The sequence below is a fragment of the Euprymna scolopes genome, chromosome 1, assembly GCF_053919585.1.
Source record: "Euprymna scolopes isolate OS-2025 chromosome 1, ASM5391958v1, whole genome shotgun sequence".
Classification (NCBI taxonomy): domain Eukaryota; kingdom Metazoa; phylum Mollusca; class Cephalopoda; order Sepiida; family Sepiolidae; genus Euprymna; species Euprymna scolopes.
Genome location: NC_136482.1, coordinates 9,090,987 through 9,110,078, shown reverse-complemented (window position 1 = coordinate 9,110,078; position 19,092 = coordinate 9,090,987). Strand labels below are relative to the sequence as shown.

The 19,092-nt window shown below is 31.6% G+C and overlaps 1 protein-coding gene across 4 annotated transcripts in view; it reads right to left on the bottom strand.

Moving 5' to 3' along the window:
* The window catches only part of LOC145277731 (protein kinase C delta type-like), a 433,752-nt gene that overhangs the window by 74,268 nt on the left and 340,392 nt on the right, over positions 1-19,092 (bottom strand). For all 4 annotated transcript variants that reach the window (XM_080129566.1, XM_080129474.1, XM_080129666.1 and 1 more), the window contains exon 3: positions 9,685-9,878. In XM_080129566.1, the coding sequence (XP_079985692.1) occupies positions 9,685-9,878 (194 nt within the window). The remainder of the gene's footprint in view (positions 1-9,684; positions 9,879-19,092) is intronic.

Sequence of the window (19,092 nt, the reverse complement as noted above, 5' to 3'; positions counted from 1 at the left end):
GAATAAAATGCTTTCTTCTGAAAATTGAAGGTTCAATCCTTAAAATACAATTGTAAATTACTTAAGTCTTCTACACGGTTAACAAAATGAAAGCAGGTTATCCCTGTGGTTTTAATAAAGGATTTTGTTAAAAATTTTGAGCGGATTCCTGAATTTGATAAGATGCCTCAAGAAGGTCATAGGTTACATTAAGCGAAACGTTGTGAAAATAACACTCAAGATGAGTTGGAAGAATCCAAATAATACGAAAAAAAAAAAAAAATAGTCATCCATAGACAGACTGTTTCGCTGTATCACAGCTCCTCAGTGTGACTAGACCAACACCCTAACCATGGCAGGGATCGAACCAACAACCATTGAGTTGATAGTCAGTAGCTCTATCCATCATGTCACTGATACGTCACTCATATCTAACAATGTTTTATACAAACATTGATTGCCACTCCCACAGTGCTCCATTTGTTTATTTACAGAGAGCTTTGCATTATGCTAGAGGAGTAGCAGGCAATATCATTTACCAAGAGTCTTTAACCCCCAAATAAGAGACACACATATATATATATATATATATATATATATATATATATATATATATATATATTTAAAAATGTATATATGTAAAAATATTTTTAACCTTTATATATCTAATTTTAAATAAATAATAATGTAAATATACTAAATACTAATCATAGTGGGGTGATAAGTAATTAAATGGATTAATCCTAATCTTATAAATACAAGACTGATAAATTAAAAAATGTATCCATTTTAAATGTGGAAACTGATGAATCGCACAGATAAGAAATTCATTTTTATAGTATGAAAAGGTTAGTAATTGCAATTAAGAATAGGAAATTGGATCAAATATTTGTAACATGTCTTCTTCCTAAGATTAAGGGTGGTGGTGTTTGATCAACACTGCTGGGGAGCCATGATGTAATATACTGTTTTGTTTTTAAATCCCCGAAACAGTGTTTCATGGTAAACAACTGATGATCCCTTAAAAAAATAAATTATTAGTACTATAGTAAATTCGAGAGCGAGTTGATGCAGTGATTGCAGGTGATTAAATGACTTACTGACTGGATGGTTTTCTAACGAATGATAAAAAATATTTTTTTGTATAGTTTTAAAGGTTAAATCTTCAAAGACTATATATATATATATATATATATATATATATATATATATATATTTCCATGGCAGGTGCTCGTCTGAACTCCAATCTCTGGTCCCCCCTCGCCAATCTTTCACGAAAAACACCCGTCTAGCTGAATCCACTGTCAAAAGTTTCCCCCACTCTTTATCTGTGCCTAAATCAAAACGCGGATTCCATGAACAAAGCTTCTTTCTTAGAACTGCATGCCTGTGGAACTCTGTTCCATCTGCCTGCTTCCCACCAGACTACAACTTGGATGTCTTCAAGTCCAACGTTAACAAATTCCTAATGAACCGCCCTCTTAAGTAAACACTTCATCAAATCTCCACACTAACGTAATGTACTTGCAATAACCCTTATCTCTGAGTGGCTTCCGGGCCTTGATAAGTAAGTGGTGATCACTGTGTAAAAAAAAAAAAAAAAAAAAAAAAAATATATATATATATATATATATATATATATATATATATATATATATATATATATATATATATAGTGATGGATGATTCCAATATTTTTTCCAATTCCAATACAATTACTGATTCCAATTCTTCATTAATCTATATATTTAACCATAAAATTGTTATTTTGTCCCGATTACTGTAAAATCACATGTTAAATATGCAAATATTTACTCAAACGTAAAAACGCATTTGTGAGGGGATGATTTAGAGATTTTACTTTTACTGTTAGTTTAAAATCAATAAATATTTTATTATTTTATTATTATTAGCAGCAGTGAAAGATTATTCTTAAACCAAAATCAAATAAAAAAAAAAGAAGATAATTAAAGGAAGTGTTTTGGCATCGGAAAATTTTTCTGATTCCAATACTGATACCCCCAAAAATTACAATTTTTCCAATTCCCTATTCCGATTAATCGTACCAACACTAATATATATATATATATATATATATATATATATATATATATATATATATATATATATATATATATATATATGGGTACATATAAAAGCATATGTGGTAGTGTGCGGGTGTATATGCATGTATGTTCACATATGGGAGTGTATTCGTGGGATGCGTGAGTGTCCAATCCAAAGTTTTATGAAAGACTTGGGTTTTGAATAGAGGCCACACAAGTTGCTGACCATTCCAGGTCAAAAATATTGGAAGAGTCATATTCATATAGATCTTAATCTTATTGGCTATACCAGTGTCCCTCCTGCTGCTAACCCTGCCCGCCCTACATTCATGTTTCCATCATTCACACTGAAGAAGACCGAAGGATCGGTCGAAAATTATGTGCTTTTGAAAGAAACATTCTTGTTTTGTTTTTTAAACTTTTTGTATTCCTACATTTTTTTTTTTTTTTTTTTTACAAAGGCATCATCACATTATCAAGGCCCAGAGGCCACTCAAGGATAAGGGTTAAAGAGTGTACAGTAGAAATTGGTCAATATAGTAATCATTAGTAATGAAAATTTGGTAAATTTAATAACTTATATGGAACGGCTCATCAAGAACTTATTTACTTTAGACTTGAACACAACCATATTGTAGTCAGCCGGAAAGCAGGAAAACGGAAGACAATTCCACAGGCGTGCAGTTCTAAGAAAGAAGCTTTGTTCATGGAATCTACGTTTAGGTTTAGGCACAGATAAAGAGTGGGGGAAATTATTGATAGTGTTTACAGCTAGACGAGTGTTTCTTGTGAAAGTTTGGCGAGGGGGGACCATAGATTGAAGCTCAGTTGAACACTTTCCATGAAAATAACGATACATCAGAGACAAACTCGCAACATCTCTTCTGTGAGATAGAGGTTGCAAGGAGGAGAAAAGGACATCTCCTACGAGGCTACGAAGTCTATTTTGAACTCTATCAAGGCAGGACAAGTCCTTTCTAGCAGCTCCTGCCCAGATGTGGCAACAGTATTCCATCCTTGGACGTACCTGGCTCTTATATAGGTAGAGAATAGCATCAGCAGTGAGATATCTACTGGATCGATAGAAAGATCCCACCATTTTTCCAGCGGCCTTGGCAACAGATTTGATATACGTGTTCCATTTAAGATCAGGAGTAATGGTCAAGCCCAGAAGCTTGTCAAAACTTGAGGCCTCCTGAAGACGTGAGCCATTCATTTCAATTGATGACAAATGTGGATTAGAATGTTGATGATGTAAAGAGAGAAGCTTGGTTTTAGATGGATTAAAAGTAACCAGCCACTCCTTTCCCCATTGTACTACGTGCTCAAGATCAGAGGAGAGAGAATTGGAGAGAACTTGGTCGTTTACTGTCTTAGATGTGGTACCATAAATGATAGTGTCGTCAGCATAAATGTCTACAAATGATGTAAGGATATGATTTGGAAGATCATTAATGTAGATCAGGAAAAGAGTTGGGCCCAGGATGGATCCCTGAGGGACACCGGCATTAATACTGTGAGCTTCTGATTTTTGCCCCTCAACTACTACTCTTATGAACCTATCAGAAAGAAATGATTTAATAATTGAGAAGACTTTTCCAGCTATACCATAGCTAGCGATCTTATGAAGTAAACCTTTATGCCATACCCTATCAAAGGCTTTAGATATATAGATATAAACATATATATATATATATATATATATATATATATATATATATATATTACTAATGAGTCACCACTTATCAATTTTGATAAAGGTAATAATAGTCTTAAGAGAGTTAATATATTTTTTAGAAGTCATTTTTGGCTTGAATTAAAGTTTATAGGTTTCAATCAAGTATTATTATTGTTCATTTGTGCATTTAAATAAATAAAAAATGATGCAAGTCCAGAGTTCAACCTAATCAAAAAAAAAAAAAGGCATCGAATGAAAATGTCATTTTCCAAAGATCACGTAAATGTATCAAATAATTTATTTTATATAGGAAACCATTTTTCTATGATTTTTAGTGATTTAATCATAGCCATAACAAAGCTGATGTTGATCTCAGTAGTTAAAATTAAATTGTCTCCCTTTATTAAATATGGCATATCAAGACAACATTATCATATACTCATAAAATTTGATTTTCTTAATTCAAATAAAAAGAAAAAATCTACTTGATATATTAATATGATTTTTGGAATATGACATTTTCATTCTGTGTCGGATATGTACATCATAAAGATTTTCCTTTAGTTTTGTTTTTTAATTAAGTTGAGTCCACAAACAAAAAAATGATTTCTTTCAAGCATCTGTCATATAAAAGAATACGGACTTCAATTGAAAACAAGGTCATGGATTCCATTTTTTTTTTTGTTTGTTTCTGTTCAGCACTAGTCGATGAGTAAGTTGAGAGAAAGTAAAAAAAGAAAATTACCTGCAGAACATCCTTGAACTTTCAGGTAAAAGATACGAGATCAAATGAGCATTTGATCACTTTGTTTTCTCATCTCAGCTGGAAATTTTAGATCTGGGCCATTGTAATATAATGATCGTTGTGTCAGACACCAGAACAGTAATCAATACATAATATGCTTACAATAAGGATGATATCTATCGAACACATATTCAAGATCCTTCTTAGTGTGTGTGTGTGTGTTAATAATTTACTTGAAATGTTAATCAGTTAGTATATACCAATCGTAATGGATTAAAAAAAAAAAAAAATTTTTTTTAATTTAAAAAAAAATTTTCTAAATTTTTTTTTAAATTAAAAAAGTTCAAGCTCAATGAATATCTTGTGATTTCAGAGCATATATAGTATAATAGAATAGGTTGCAAAAATTTTACACCTCCTTGGTGCGTTCAATTCTCAAATACAGTATTTAAGTCGCATCTCTCTATTACGTGAAGGACATCCAGCGTCTCAAACAGGTTCAGCGCCTGGAGACGAGAATAGTGGCTGGCCTCATAGGTCTATCCTATGAGCAACGTTTAAGGACTAAATCTTTTTTCCCTTGAGCAGAGGAAGCTTCGAGGCAACCTCATCCTCGTCAACACTATGTTCCATGGATGATGTGGCCTGGACTGGGACCTGTTCTTCCCCCCTGCCCCGGATTGCGGGCTCCGTAGGCACGCAAAAAAGGTTTATCTTGATGCCAAGCAATGTTCTCGGTTCAAGTGGCCTCTCTGTCGAATCAGTTACCCAATGAGGTTGTAAACCAGCCCACACTAGAGGACTTTAAGGCGGCTTTAGACAGATGGTGGATTGGACCTCCACGGTTTTCCCCCTGTATAGTTTCTCTTTGTACATAGCCCCTATCTCTGTTGGTAATTTATTTTTTTCACAGGGAATGCATTACAATATTGTTTTGCTCGTGACTGTCAAATTGGCAAAAGTATGTCTTTGCTGCATTTTCCATCACTTACTCATCAGATGCACAACTTAAAAACAATAGAAAAAAAACTTTCCTTGAACTGACAGTCCATGCGATCAACAAGCTCTCAATTTCCTTGCTAAGAAGGTAACCATGCTGTATTCTCTTAACTAAAATAAATTCTTTTCATATCTTTGTGTACTTAAATTATTATTTAAAATTATTTTTTTTTAATTAATTTTTTTTAATATATCATTTTCTTTGTTATTTTTGTAACATCTTTGAGTCCTATGTTTTAGTTATATTAATAGATATATTTATAATTTATTTTTCTGTTAAAATACTTTTAATAAAGTCAGGTGATTTAAATTCAAAACTCCACATTGTTTTATTTCTTTTATTTACTTTTTCAAATGATTAGTTATTAGTTAAAACTAATTAATTCACTGATTATAAGATGATTTTTTAGATGATTATATATATATATATATATATATATATATATATATATATATATAATTTCTATTCTTTTAATCACTTATTTTCGTTTTTGTACTAACACTTAAATTTAGTTATTGCTTCCGTTCATAGGATTATTAAAGGTCTAAGGTAGGTAATCAATGTAAAATCGATATTTCAAACTCATTTTATCTTATTTAATTCTGAAATTAACATAAGTTTGCTGAATCCAATTTTTTTCATCCATTCATTAGATTATTTATCCTAATTAGCTAACATATTTGAATTAACTTTACATTTTAAATAATTTTATAATTTAAATCACTATATTAAATTTATATTTATAATTTAAATCACTATATTAAATTTATATTTATAATTTAAATCACTATATTAAATTTATATTTATAATTTAAATCACTATATTAAATTTATATTTATAATTTAAATCACTATATTAAATTTATATTTACAATTTAAATCACTATATTAAATTTATATTTATAATTAAAATCACTATATTAAATTTATATTTATAATTTAAATCACTATATTAAATTTATATTTATAATTTAAATCACTATATTAAATTTATATTTATAATTAAAATCACTATATTAAATTTATATTTATAATTTAAATCACTATATTAAATTTATATTTATAATTAAAATCACTATATTAAATTTATATTTATAATTTAAATCACTATATTAAATTTATATTTATAATTAAAATCACTATATTAAATTTATATTTATAATTTAAATCACTATATTAAATTTATATTTACAATTTAAATCACTATATTAAATTTATATTTATAATTTAAATCACTATATTAAATTTATATTTATAATTTAAATCACTATATTAAATTTATATTTATAATTTAAATCACTATATTAAATTTAGATTTATAATTTAAATTACTATATTAAATTATATTTATAATTTAAATCACTTTATTAAATTTATATTTATAATTTAAATCACTATATTAAATTATATTTATAATTTAAATCACTTTATTAAATTATATTTATAATTTAAAGCACTTTATTAAATTTATATTTATAATTTAAATCACTATATTAAATTTATATTTATAATTTAAATTACTATATTAAATTTATATTTATAATTTAAATCACTATATTAAATTTATATTTATAATTTAAATCACTTTATTAAATTTATATTTATAATTTAAATCACTTTATTAAATTTATATTTATAATTTAAAGCACTTTATTAAATTTATATTTATAATTTAAATCACTATATTAAATTTATAGTCTCTATCAACTGCGCCACGAAATAAAAATAAATTAATATATATAATGCTCATCTAAAAAAAAATGAATTCCAATTAAGGAATAATATATATACCAATCGGTACGGACCCGACTATAGAAGATCAGATAATAAATAAACGTGGATTTATAAGATCAAAGAATCCAACCTTGATCGCTCATCGGGACCCGTGGCGCAGTTGATAGAGACGTTGAATCTCTACGGTTCCAGATGAGCATTATCTGAAGATAGCGGTTTCAATCCCACCAAAAGCGTGGCAGAAGTTAATTGGCCAAAATGTGATGAGACGACAACAACTACAGATGGCAGTGATGGCTGAGAATGCAGTTAGGAGATTCGAAGTTCCTATCCGTGGCGATTACCACCTGACGAAGGCCAGAGGAATAGTTGGCCGAAACGTTGTGAATAAACAAACCAATAAAAAAAAAATAAATTAAAAAAAAAGATTAAAAAAAAAAACAACAACTAATAAAGATGAGACTAATAGTCCGAAATAAAAATAAATTAATATATAATGCTCATCTCAAAAAATGAATTCCAATTAAGGAATAATATATATAAACTCAATTTTAATTTAAGAATATCAAACCAGAGTTGTCTCATGTACAACTACAATTTTATTTCTTTCTCTGTATGCTAGAATCATGGGATCTATGGGCTGAAATTCTTGTATACATTAAATATCAAATTATTTTTTAGTTAAAGCAAAATAAATTGTTTTAGACTGTGAAAATAATTTCTAACTTTATTGATAATGTTTAACCATTTTTTTCTATTTTTATCGCTCATATCTGACATAAATCATAAATCTATGACATCACTTCAAAACTATGATTATTTTGTTAAGGTAATGTTTTAAGCTCTATTTATAAGGAAGTTCAAATAGGTCAATTAGCAGAAAGTCAGACTGAAGATCTCAAGGTTTCAGTTTATGATCATGGTATCTGCTTTATTTGTTGAGAATTTATTATTTACTGTTGATGCAATATTTTCAATTTTTAAAACTAGTTAAGATCTAATTCATTTTCAATTTCTAAAACTAATTAAGATCTACTTGGAATGAGGCAAATTTTGTAGTGTATTTATTACACGTAAAAAAATTAAGACTGGCAAAAAGTTTTAAAAATGTAAAAAGAAAACTTTGTTAAAATGATTTCAATGCATCCATGGCAACGTCGGGTAGGATTAGTGATTAATAGCTTTCTTAACAACATACATCTATATAAGTCTTTTTGATTCGTGACTTATGGCCCATATTGGTCCATGCATATACAGCATCATCATGTTGACACACCAGTTCCTGTTGGATCAATGAAGTTAAGCAATGTTGAACCTGGTCAGTACTAAATGGATGACCATTTGAGACTTCCAGGTGCTGAATATACTCTCCACTTATCTAGGCATTGTTTCCAGTCATCTTAGACTTCTCCTTGCCACTGAACTCAAACATTGTCGATTCAGGAGAGATGTGGTTGGGGATTGCTCAATCCTTGCCTCACAATTACATGCGCAGCTGCCCTTATGGGGAGTATCCTTTGTCTTTCGACACTGAATGGAGGCATCCTATTGGTCCATGTTTATTAAAAAATTTTTTAATTGATTTCATTTATTTTTATATTTAATCCTGATCAATATTTTAATGTTGATTAGTCATGTGTAAATGAAAGCAGAGTTCTTACTCTCACAGTCAGAGGTACTACTACCCAAATCACTAGGTACTAATCTAATATCAGATAACTTTTCGATCTTCACTACTGAAAAAGAGGAAAGCAAATCTTAATTTATCCTTTTCACTTTCTTCTGTTGCCTTTGGCTGACAAAGAGAAAGGAAAGAGAAAAACAAAATCAGGTAAAAAAGATAGAAAGAATGGTTTTAACAGAGAGAAACAAATATGATTTGTCCTTTTTGCTGTTTTTTACTACTTTCTTTTGTTGTCTTTGGCTGACAAGGAGAAAGAAACAAAAAATAGAGAGAGAAAGGAAGTGGGGGGTGAGACAAAAAAAAAATGGTGATTATCCAAGGGAAGGAATTTGATGGCTCAATTATTTATGTGTACTGGAAATAAATACCACAACCTCCAAAGCATTGTTAAACCCCAAATGATTTTGTACTATCATTATCAACAGTCATTAATCAACACCCATCATGAAAGAAAAACAAAAAAGGAGAGAGAGGATGAACTGCTACTACATGTTATCTACGCAACAAGACTCCAGTTGTCTATGTGGAGAGCTGCCATTTGGATAATCTGCTGCAATTAATCAACACATATCATGATAAAGCAGAAAAAAACTCTTGTTATGTGTTATTCACGCAACAAAACTACAACTGCAGAGCTTATGAGCAGAGAATTTGTCCCTGTAGTGCTATAATAGAATTTCAATTTCAAGAGAAGAGAAAGTGGGGGGGTGAAACAAGCGGAGATTGAAAATAAATAATGTCTGTTAAGTTTAAACTTCAAATCACACACAAAAATAACAATCAAATTTTTCATCATACCCATAGCATTGCTTCACCTCCACTTGTGTGACATTTTTCAGCTAGATGTTTCGCCTTAACGCTAACATTCGCCAAGAACTGGGAGGGCCTCCCCATCAGCACCATCTCTATAACACGGCCATCGTAAAGGTGGGCATCGAAGCAGGTGTTCCAGTAGGGATATAAAGTTTTTTTCTTTTGGATTAACTTGTTTCCTGTGAAAAGAGAAAACGAAGCAAAATGTTAGATTTGTTTTTTTTCAATCTTCTGAAACATTAAACAATTCATGAGAAAAAAAAACGAAATTTAATTCTTCAAAATATTTTCGATTCAATAAAGTTTCACATGAAATTTGGTTCCTTTTTTCTTATCGATAAAACCTAAGCCCCTTTTCAGAAAGCACCAGATTCAATCTTGTACCTACAAGGGTGTAATAACTACAAAATTTGCCTCATTCCAAGTAGATCTTAATTAGTTTTAGAAATTGAAAATTAATTAGATCTTAACTAGTTTTAGAAATTGAAAATATTGCATCAACAGTAAATAATAAATTCTCAACAAATAAAGCAGATACCATGATCATAAACTGAAACCTTGAGATCTTCAGTCTGACTTTCTACTAATTGACCTATTTGAACTTCCTTATGAATAGAGCTTAAAACATTACCTTTACAAAATAATCATAGTTTTGAAGTGATGTCATAGATTTATGATTCATGTCAGACATGAGCAATAAAAATAGAAAAAAATGGTTAAACATTATCAATAAATTTAGAAATTATTTTCAGTCTAAAACAATTTATTTTGCTTTAACTATTTACTTCTCTCCCCACAAGGGCATAGTTGAACACAAGGCTTGGTGTTGCTCAAACCACTTTTTTTTGCCTTGACAGAATTTAAAACCGACTTTGCAATCTAGTCAAAAATGATTTCTTCTATTCTCTACTGTTCATTTCTCTGTTGTGTGGGTGTCCTCTCCTCCTTTAGGTAGCATGTCTTCCCTCTCCCTTCTGGGGTTCTTTAAAACACCACAGTTAACTATTGTTATTTTAATGGAAATTGCTCAACTGAACTCCAATCTATGGTCCCCCTTTGCCAAACTTGCACAAAAAAACATACGACTAGCTACAACCATGGTATATGATTTCTCCTACTCTCTATCTGTGCCTAAATCTAAATGCAGATTCGATGAACAAAGCTCACTCGTGGAATACTGTTCTGCTGGCCTGCTTCCCGGTTGAATACAACATAGTCACCTTCAAATCCAATGTAAACAAGTTCTTGTTGAACCATTCCCATAATCAAATTCTACCCAATTTACACGATTAATGATTACTAACCTACCGCCTTATATTCATTAACCCTTATCCTCGAGTGGCCTTTGGGCCTTGATAAGTGGTGACTCCCAAGTAAAAAAACAAAAACAAAAAACTGCAACAGATGTTGATTGTTTGAGAATAAGTCAACTTTTCTGTTAATCTTTCTCTACTCTATCGTTATATTCATGGTATCATAAGTGCTTGACTGAGTTTCAATCTATGATTCCTACTTATAAAACTTTCACCGCAAGAACTTGTCTACACCTGACAGTATCCGCTATCTCTACAAAGCCACCGTTCGCTTATGCATGCAATATTGCTGCCACATATGGGCTGCTGTATCAACCAATAACTCTCTTGATTAGACAGAGTCCAAAAAAGAATCTCCACTTTAATAGGTCCCACACTGTCAATCAAGATCTACCCCCTATCCCATCACCACAATGTTGCATATCTGTGCTTGTTTTACTTTAATGGAATGTGCTCCAACAAACTCATAACACTAGTGCTCCCTCAATGTAAATATCCCCAACTAACCCGACAATCAACAAAATTCCATGCCTTTACTATAGAGGTCACTCGATGCTGGACAGTCTTCTGTAAAATAGTGCATAGGAGCGCGTGGGAAAATATCAGCAGCAGCAGAGGATGGCTGGCTTGCGGAGAGAGTAGCAGCAGTAGCAGGAAAATGCACATATGCAAATTAAGAAGTGTGTGTGAGAAGAGAAAGGGGAAAAAGGAGAAAAATGCACCATGTGCTCACGGCAGAAAGTTGACATCTCATTATAAATTTTCCTAATCTGTGTGTGTGTGTGGGGGGGTGACACGGTTTATCTCAGCCTAAAAAAAATAGGAGGCTTTAGTTTTGAAACGATCCTCATTGAACATACAGAAGGATGTTACAGGTTGTATCGGACATCAGCTGAAGGAAACATCCAACTAAGAAACGACTATATAGACGCCTTGCTCCCCTTTCTCAATTAGACTAACTGATCACTCCTGGAGAAATAAGTCACAACTGGCGAGTGATATACTCAAAAGACTCACACAACTTGAAACGGATTTGATGTGAATTGTTTTGGTGTATTGTAGATTTTATCTGTTACATCGCTATACGATTTTCACTTTCTGGTTTTTCTGATGAGTTGTTCCTTATGAACGAAACATCTGTAAAAGTAGCAAAGTTTTCGTTTTGAGAAAAAATGATTGCTAAGATGAATAAAATCATGGATTTTAGAATCTAGGAAAATTGTTCTTCACACACACACACACACACACACACACACACACACACACACATAATAGAAAAATCGCATTGAAAATTAATTCAAATTTAAAAAAAAAAAAAAAAAAAAAAAAAAAATTAAAAACCTGTAAAGAAAGTATTTAGAATTTTAAATTGTCCGACAAGGAGCACAGATAAACTTGGAAGACCTTATTCTGCAAAGTTAAAAAATGTAATTCTTCTCATCAGAGAAAAGAGGTTTGCAAAATATACAATAAATTTTGCAGATTAGTGCATTAAAAGAAATGACAAATATGAATTGAACCATAATGCAGTGAAACGATGTTTATTGTGTCATTCTTCATGCATTGTATTCATGGCATGTACGACATAACCAAGTTCACACACTGGTTCTCATTAGATAATTTAAGTGATGATGCTGAGCTTGTGACAAACTGATATCAGCTTGTGACAAACTGATATCAGCTTGTGACAAACTGATATCAGCTTGTGACAAACTGATATCAGCTTGTGACAAACTGATATCAGCTTGTGACAAACTGATATCAGCTTGTGACAAACTGATATCAGCTTGTGACAAACTGATATCAGTAAAAAACTTGAAGTGAAATATACATGTAACTGGGAACCATTTGTGAATTTTATAATCCCTATAAACTTCCTCCATTGGATGAATCCAACTGAAGCCACCCAGGATAGAAGGATATTTTGCAACATACAAAATGACGGTGACAAACACTTGATGAAACTCAAAGTTTCTATTTTTTTTTTTTACTACAGACTAATATTATTTTTGAAATAGTCAATTATTTATTCATTTGAGTCAGAATAGAAGAACATTTTTTAACCTGATTGAATCTCCTTTCTGAATGAAAGTGTTTTCTTTTTTCATAGAAAACGATTTTCTTAGTGACTTTATCATCAAACGTTTCTCCTTTTCTGCATAAGCTTTTTTTATTATTGAGCACTCAAAAAAAAAAAAAAAAAAATTTTAAAAGATTATTTCTAAAACAAATACACATGATTTTTTTGTGTATTTAGTCTTGAAATTTTATTTTTATAGAAAAAAAAATTGTTTAATCGCTTAAAAGCAACAATAAGAATTATGTAATCTGTTTTCATATTTTCACAAATAATCACAAATTATCTTCATGTCTTGTTGGCAATCTTCACATGAGTGCATTTGATATCAATTTGCTTTGGTTTTTATGAAAATTATCCAACATATTACATAACTGTTATGATATAGGTATTTGAGAGTCACCTATATATTCATATTATATATATATATATATATATATATATATATATATATATATATGCATATATACATCGGGTTAAAGGTATTATAGAGTGATAACTAATGCATTTAACAAAGTTATTAAGAGTGCTCAATAAAAAGAAGAGCAAGATATATTTTTATCAATATAAACAAATTTACATGGTCACGACACTGGACATGCTAATGTTTCAGACAAATGGTCGCCTGACGAGAACTTTTGGTTTTAATCAGAAGTCCTTGATATATATGCTCTGAAAGTGTAAATTCATTTTTATTGCGCTTATTTGTGACAATTTGGAAAAAAATATTATTGAAATGTGCATATATATATATATATATATACACTAGCATGGGTGCCCAGCGTTGCCCGGGTGTTTTAAGGTGTGTGTTGAGCTAAAAAAAAAAAAAAAAAAAAAAAAAGTGGTAGTAGGAAGGCAGGCTCGAACCCGTACCGCGAAGGAGGAAAAGAACGGGAAAAAAACGTGACGTCTTTGCTGTTATGACCACTGCCAAACCAGAAGTGACGTAGGTTTAACTTAAGGCTACACAATCGAAAAGAGGGGAATGATTTTCAAAAATATCGGCTAAAAAAGCCCTTAACTTTTATTGTTTTGGGCTCAAATCAAGTTATTAAGTTAGATTCATGTCCAAGGAACCTATATCTAAAATTTCAAGTATTTAGACCCAAAATTGGCGAGGGAGTTTGGTAGAGTTCTCAAGGTCAAATCGTTAAACTTTGACCCCTTAACAGCCAAATTTCTGGCCGAAAACGGATTACAAAGATTTTCCTAAATCTCTATACCCTGTATATCAAATTTCGAATCTGTAGACTGAAAATTGACAGTTATTGCGTAAGGAAATGTACACACACAGACACGTTCACTTTTATATATAGATAGATAGATAGATAGATAGATAGAGGTAGCTATTTAACAGAGGAGTCTTTTAACTTAGGAGCGTTAATATTCTGATATGTGATTCGTCTAGTGTATTCACTATAATGTGTTGATGCGTGTATCCATAAAGTTTATAGATATCGTTGTCCGTTGGAACAGCAGCAAAAACACCTAAAATCTTCCTTTCATGCGTCCTGAAATTAAAAGATGCTTTTCTCCGAAAGTGAAAACACTCAGATGGTAATTATATTTTGATATTATTCTTTGTTGGGTTCTTTTTCAGAGTTGACATAAGGTGACATTTTTTTAAGTCGTCCCCTTCAATGGGCGTCTTCTCATTTGTCTGCTAAGGTATTGCATATTGAACTGATCTCCCACGTAACTACAATTCGACATCTTAAAGTTTATATTTTATTCATCACTACACATAGCCTTACACATAGCCTTGCTGGGTTTTTGTCACATATATTTGCTTATATTATGATCAACTTAAATTCCATCTGTCGATCCTAAGAAATAAACTATTAGAGTAGAAGGCTTTCTTACATCTAGAAATGTGTAGGGGTGGGATTTTGCTGTGTGTCGGGTTTGTCAGGGGTATTTACGCTGAGGGGGCATACGAGCTTGTAGTTCATTGGAGCACTTACCATAAAAATACTTGTAAAACAGGGAGAGGGATGCAACATTTCTTTGTTTGGCCTTTGAGCCTTCATAAGTCGTGACTCGTTAGTACATAAAAAAAAATGACAAAAGATCGCATAACAGTTCACTATTTCAAACTAATGTCCTATCGTTCACTGTTTAATCAGAGGGAGAACTGTAGAACCTGTTCTGTTGTCATAAGAACACAGAGGTGAGTAGTAGTGTTGTATGCGTTAGTTCAGTATGATACTATCCTCCCAGGCATTACGTTCTACATTTGGTGGAAGTGAGTAGTGTACTGTCTCTTCTGTGGTCATGATAATATTCTCTCAGGCATTACCTACCATTTTTTTGGGGGGGGGAGGGGTAGCGAAGTATCTGTACTGTTGTCATGAAATCATTCTCCTAAGCATTACCTCCTCTTTTGTGGAGGTGGGTGGGTAATGATACATGTGCTTGTTTGTCCTGATACCGTTCTCCCAAGCATTATCTCCTTTGTGGCACGGGTAATGTGTATCTGTTTTGTGGTGATGATGATGATGATGATGCAATCCTCCCAGACATTCCCTCCTCCTTTGGAAGTGGTGTGGTATATGTTCGTTCGTTCATTCGTTATACTATCCTCTCAAATAGATAAAATATGCTCCTTTGGCTGCATATTTTTTGTTAATTCTAGTAATTATTGGAAAAAATTAATTCACAAATAAGAGATTAAACTTATATTTAGAGTGGCAGGAGGAATTTGGATGTATGTCGGGGAGGGGAAGAATCACCAGAAAAAAAAAAAAAAAAACTAATAGAATAACACCAATTATTTTATTTACTTTCACCGTCTTCCAGCTACTGTGTCCATTTTCAGGCCCAAAGAAGATTCGAATATCTTTCCTGTATTTAATGATGCTTTAAAAATAGAAATCTAGCTTATTGCCCCCCCCCTCCTGTATAAAATTTATTTCGTAAATCTAGAGAGTTCCACTTCCTGTTAAATTACACACTGGGAGGAGGCGGGTTAGTAATAATACATCATTTTTCTTCCATGTTTTTTTTTTTTTTTTTTTTTTTTGATGTAGTTGTTGTGAAAAGAGTGACTCATTTCTGGAAAAAGAAATGTTAATATGGATAGAAAACAACCCAGCGATTCACATGGCAAGTCCAGCAGCGGTCAGGCAAGGCTACCAGCATCAGAGTTAGAGTGAGGGTGGGAATAGATGAGGCCTGGGACTAAAGGGGTGGTGATGATATTTGGCATCTTATCATTATCGGTGTCCTTATCATATATATATATATATATATATATATATATATATATATATATATATATATATATATATATATATATATATATATATATCAGGTCATTCAGTGTGTTAACGAACCGTGGGAGATAGGAAGAACACTGTTTCCACATAAACGTGAGTAGTGTGTATTATTGCAGAGCAGGATATACATATGGATTCTTCTCTTGACTCCATAAACTTTATTACTGGGTCACTAGCACCCCTCTCCTAACCGACCACGGGGAATGAATGAAGCACCCTGTGTACTTATGATCCCAGCCCAGAACCTGGTCCTTATTATGAAGGTTGTGCCTGAACACGATGTCATCATTTTTCTTTTTAATTCTTTAGTATACTACTAATAAAAATATAAAATAAAAATCTGATGCTTGATTGTTTATCACCGTGCACATTTCATCTGAAATGATATATGATGTAAATAAGCAAAAGAGGGGGGATAGAGACAGAAAGAAGGGAAAAACACAAAGGGGGAAGAAAGCGAGAGAAAGAAGAGAAAAGGAGGTAGAAAGAGAGAAGAGAGTAGAAAGAGAGGGGTGAAAGAAGGGGAGAAAGAAAGAGATAGCGACCCACCCCACAAAAAATCCCACCCATGAAATCCTTAATAAAATTCACAATCCTTTTTGCAATCCAATAATATTTGGTATAAATGCACTTTAGTCTATGTTTGACTTGTCCATCAAGTTTTAGTCATTAATATCCAACAGCCTTTATTTTACCGCCGTTCAATGATATGGAGCACACTTTGGTGATCATCTCATTAGTATTTTTATGGGATTATCTCGAAGGAAATTTATATCAAAATTAATTTTATTTCCACAACTTTTCAGACAATGAAACCCCTGATCATCTTTAAGTGGGTCTTGTTAAACTCAGAAATCTTGGTGCAACAGCTAAAAGTGCTAAGTATAATCAAATCTAAACGATAATCACCTGGAGGTTGATGATTCAATCTTCAATGCGGGTAATACTAAGAATACAATTACGTCTTACTTAAGACTTCTATATATTCATGGCTGACAGAAAAAGAACAAGTTACCCTCAGGTCCTGGATATGACCATAAACGTACATACTCCCAACAAACCCGCTTAGCAATAAAATCACTCCCCTTCACTGTTGAGGTACCTAAATGTTAGAAAGTTTTCTACTTTAATAGTTTCTTCCCTCAAACTTCGGAATTCCCTTCCTGCTGCCTGCTTCCCTGACCATACTGATATGCAGGAGTTTAAATGTGATGTAAACTAACATCTTGTTCATCTTCCCTAAGCATGATCCAAGTGGCGATATGCCTTGTTTGGGGGTGAATGTGAGTAAAAAAATCACTCATCTACCTAAATGGCAAACACATAGAAGCTGTACGGAACTAGTTCAAAAAGACGAGTGACAGTATACTTTTTGATATTCCTCAGTCGAGCAAAGGTCTTCTATATTATATTTATCTTTGTTTGTCCATTCCACTTTTTTCGGAAACTACTGGGCCGATATGACTGAAATTTTATATGGACATTTGTTATGATAAGGTGAAACAAATTAAATATTATGGTATCCATTTGATGCACAGTTAGGAATTAATAGGAATTAGTATTCAATGCAAAAATGAGCACAAATTGTATCCTATTCAACCTCCAAAGTCAACATTTATAACTTTGGCCTGTTTAAAACAGGCCAAAAAGTTTATATAGCTCATACATTTAGTAATTTTGTGAACAAAAAAATATTTGGAGCAGTAAAAGAAAAGTATGTCTGCAGCAAAATTCAAAGAAATTCTATACTAAATTCCAAGTGAAGAACAATAATGGATACGATTCATTAAAACTAGGCTATCTTCTGTGGAAGATTTTTATGTAGAATCAAATTTCTGAAAATAAATACAGTCTCCATTTTATTTTTATTTTTTAAAGTTTACTGATAATTTTAAAGAATGGCAGCCATTTTGATTTTGCATGATAGTTTAACTGTTGTAGGATTCTCTGGAAATTATTAAAACATGTTCCACCATCCCAGACATTTTATTGATATCTAGCAAGTCTAATTTTGTGATTTGATATGTGAAAGATCTAATGAAAAAATAAATAGATAATACAGAAGAATCCCGGGATACGGCATTAGTCCATTCTGGGTTTGGGATTGTCAGATGAAATCGCTGAATGGTGGGGCCTAAGCAAAATTTGATATAGTACATATTAAAAATTAGTAATAAAATACAGTACAGTAGATAATACATATGTATATAGTCAAATAACATTATAACATCGTAAGACGGAGTAAATACCGTAATCATGGTCTGGAAAGACGTATTCCACATCATAACCTGAACAAAAAAAAAAAAAAAAACATATCCAGGGGCCACCGTATTCCGGGGTTCTACTGTATCTATAATACCTACTTGTATACTGATAAATTTCATTCGTTTAACAGATTAAAGATAAAAAAATGTAATAATGTCTCTTTTTGTTTGGAAAATTTGCTGAGAATTCAAATATTTTTGTCATTAAAAAAGATAAGATTTAAATAAGAGTTTGGACACACTTTTGAAAACATTCCGTAAGGTTAATTTGAAAATTTTTGAAAACAAAATGTAAAATATTTTATTAAATGATTAAAATATTTTTTTTTTTTTTTTGTAAGACACCTTTTTCAAAGATTGTTGTTTCTTTTAGGGTTTTTTTTCTCTTCATTTTTCTGTCTCAGAAAAAAAAATGATTTTAATCATTTAATAAAATATTATATAACATCATTTGGTTTTTT